This window comes from Heterocephalus glaber, unplaced genomic scaffold (genome assembly GCF_053883595.1).
Source record: "Heterocephalus glaber isolate CG9 unplaced genomic scaffold, H.glaber_assembly_v1.0 deba00001831, whole genome shotgun sequence".
NCBI lineage: Eukaryota > Metazoa > Chordata > Mammalia > Rodentia > Bathyergidae > Heterocephalus > Heterocephalus glaber.
This window is the reverse complement of record NW_028258491.1, coordinates 682,815-684,455: the sequence shown is the minus strand read 5'-3', so window position 1 is coordinate 684,455 and position 1,641 is coordinate 682,815. Positions and strand designations below refer to the sequence as shown.

General features: G+C 40.5%; 1 protein-coding gene across 1 annotated transcript; it reads left to right on the top strand.

The window, feature by feature from the left end:
* Positions 1-316: 316 nt before the first annotated feature.
* LOC147820616 (olfactory receptor 14C36-like) lies at positions 317-1,321 on the top strand. Its single transcript, XM_087204012.1, has one exon. The coding sequence runs from the start codon at positions 317-319 to the stop codon at positions 1,319-1,321; it is 1,005 nt and encodes a 334-aa protein (XP_087060138.1).
* The last annotated feature ends 320 nt before the right edge of the window (positions 1,322-1,641 follow it).

Here is a 1,641-nt window from a genome sequence, read left to right as displayed (position 1 = left end):
AAATATATATATATATATCTTACACATGTCACAAACTTTAATAACCTTCAGAAGACTACAAGTCACATAAATTTCAATGCAGGAGAAAATTATAAACAGAGAAACAATGACAAATAATACCTACTCAGGTTGATGGAGACTATCTTTCAGACAAACTGAGAATCATCCTAAAATATCAGGAGATCCAGGCACCGAACATCCCTGTGATACCTGTGTCTGGAGTTTAATAGCTGTGAAGGTATTTTCCACACTGTGATTCTTCCTGTGTTCAGCACTTCTGTCTTCTTTTTTCAGACACAAGCCACATCACCCACAGATGTCCAACTCCAGCACAATGTTGGACTTTCTCCTCATGGAGATTTCTGGCATGTGGGATCTACAACTTTTCTATGACATGTTCTTCTCTTTCATTTATCTGGTGACTGTAATGGGAAACCTTGCCATTGCTACTGTGACTACTCTTGATAAGAGCCTTCACACACCCATGTACTTCTTCCTGAGAAACCTGTCCATCCTGGACTCCTGCTACATTTCTGTCACAGTCCCTAACTCCTGCATGAACTCCCTGCTGGTCACAAGCTCCATTTCAAAGGCAGGATGTGTAGTTCAGGTTTTCCTTGTGATATTCTTTGCATTTGTAGAGTTATTATTTCTCAAAATAATGGCTCATGACCATTTTGCAGCCATCTGCAGGCCCCTCCATTACCCTGTGATCATGAACCCTCACCTGTGTGTCCACAGCATATTGGCTGCTATGCTGAGTGGCCTCGTCTATGCAGCCCTACAGACCACCAACACTTTCCGTATGCTCTTCTGCCACTCACATGCTATTCAGCAGCTCTTCTGTGATGTCCCCTCTCTGCTAAAGCTGTGTTGCTCTGTCACCTTCAGCAATCAGATTGCCATTCTTGTCTCTGGTCTGGTATTTGGTGGAAGCTGTTTCATTTATATCATCAAGTCTTATATTCACATCTTTTCTACTGTGCTCAGGTTTCCAGTGGGAGCAGATAGGAAAAAGGTCTTTTCCACCTGTGTCCCCCACATTCTCGTGGTTTCTGTCTTCCTCAGCTCATCCTTTTATGTCTATCTGAGACCTTCTGCAATGTTTTCTGGTGTCATGAGCATGGTCCTGTCTGTGTTCTACTCCATGATTCCCCCCCTCTTCAACCCTATTATCTACAGCCTCAGAAATGAAAACATAAAGTGTGCCATCAGGACACTCATGACAAGAATGTTCTGTTCAGGAGATGTACCGAGAATTAAGGAGGCTTTTCCTATCAAGCTTAGTCATACTCATGCTTTTAGCAATAAATGCAGATAAGTGATTAAAGTTATTCCATACCGTCTGTGTGAATTTAATTCTTAGGTTCTTTAAACATATCATAGAGCAATGTCAGTCATCTCTAAAGTGTTTGGATAAGTTTTATATAATCAAGCTATGGGCAAATGAGCTGGATGATGCAGAAGTTCAAATTTTTTAGATCTCAAATTTCCTCTCAAAGTGTCTGTGTTCAAAAATGCTGCTTTTAGAAAGTGAGAATATAATGAAGATACTACACTAACAAACATGTTACAATGCATAGAAAATGTGGAATATGAAGGACGTTGCTAAAGTCCTCATAGAGTATATGGTTGAAGCTA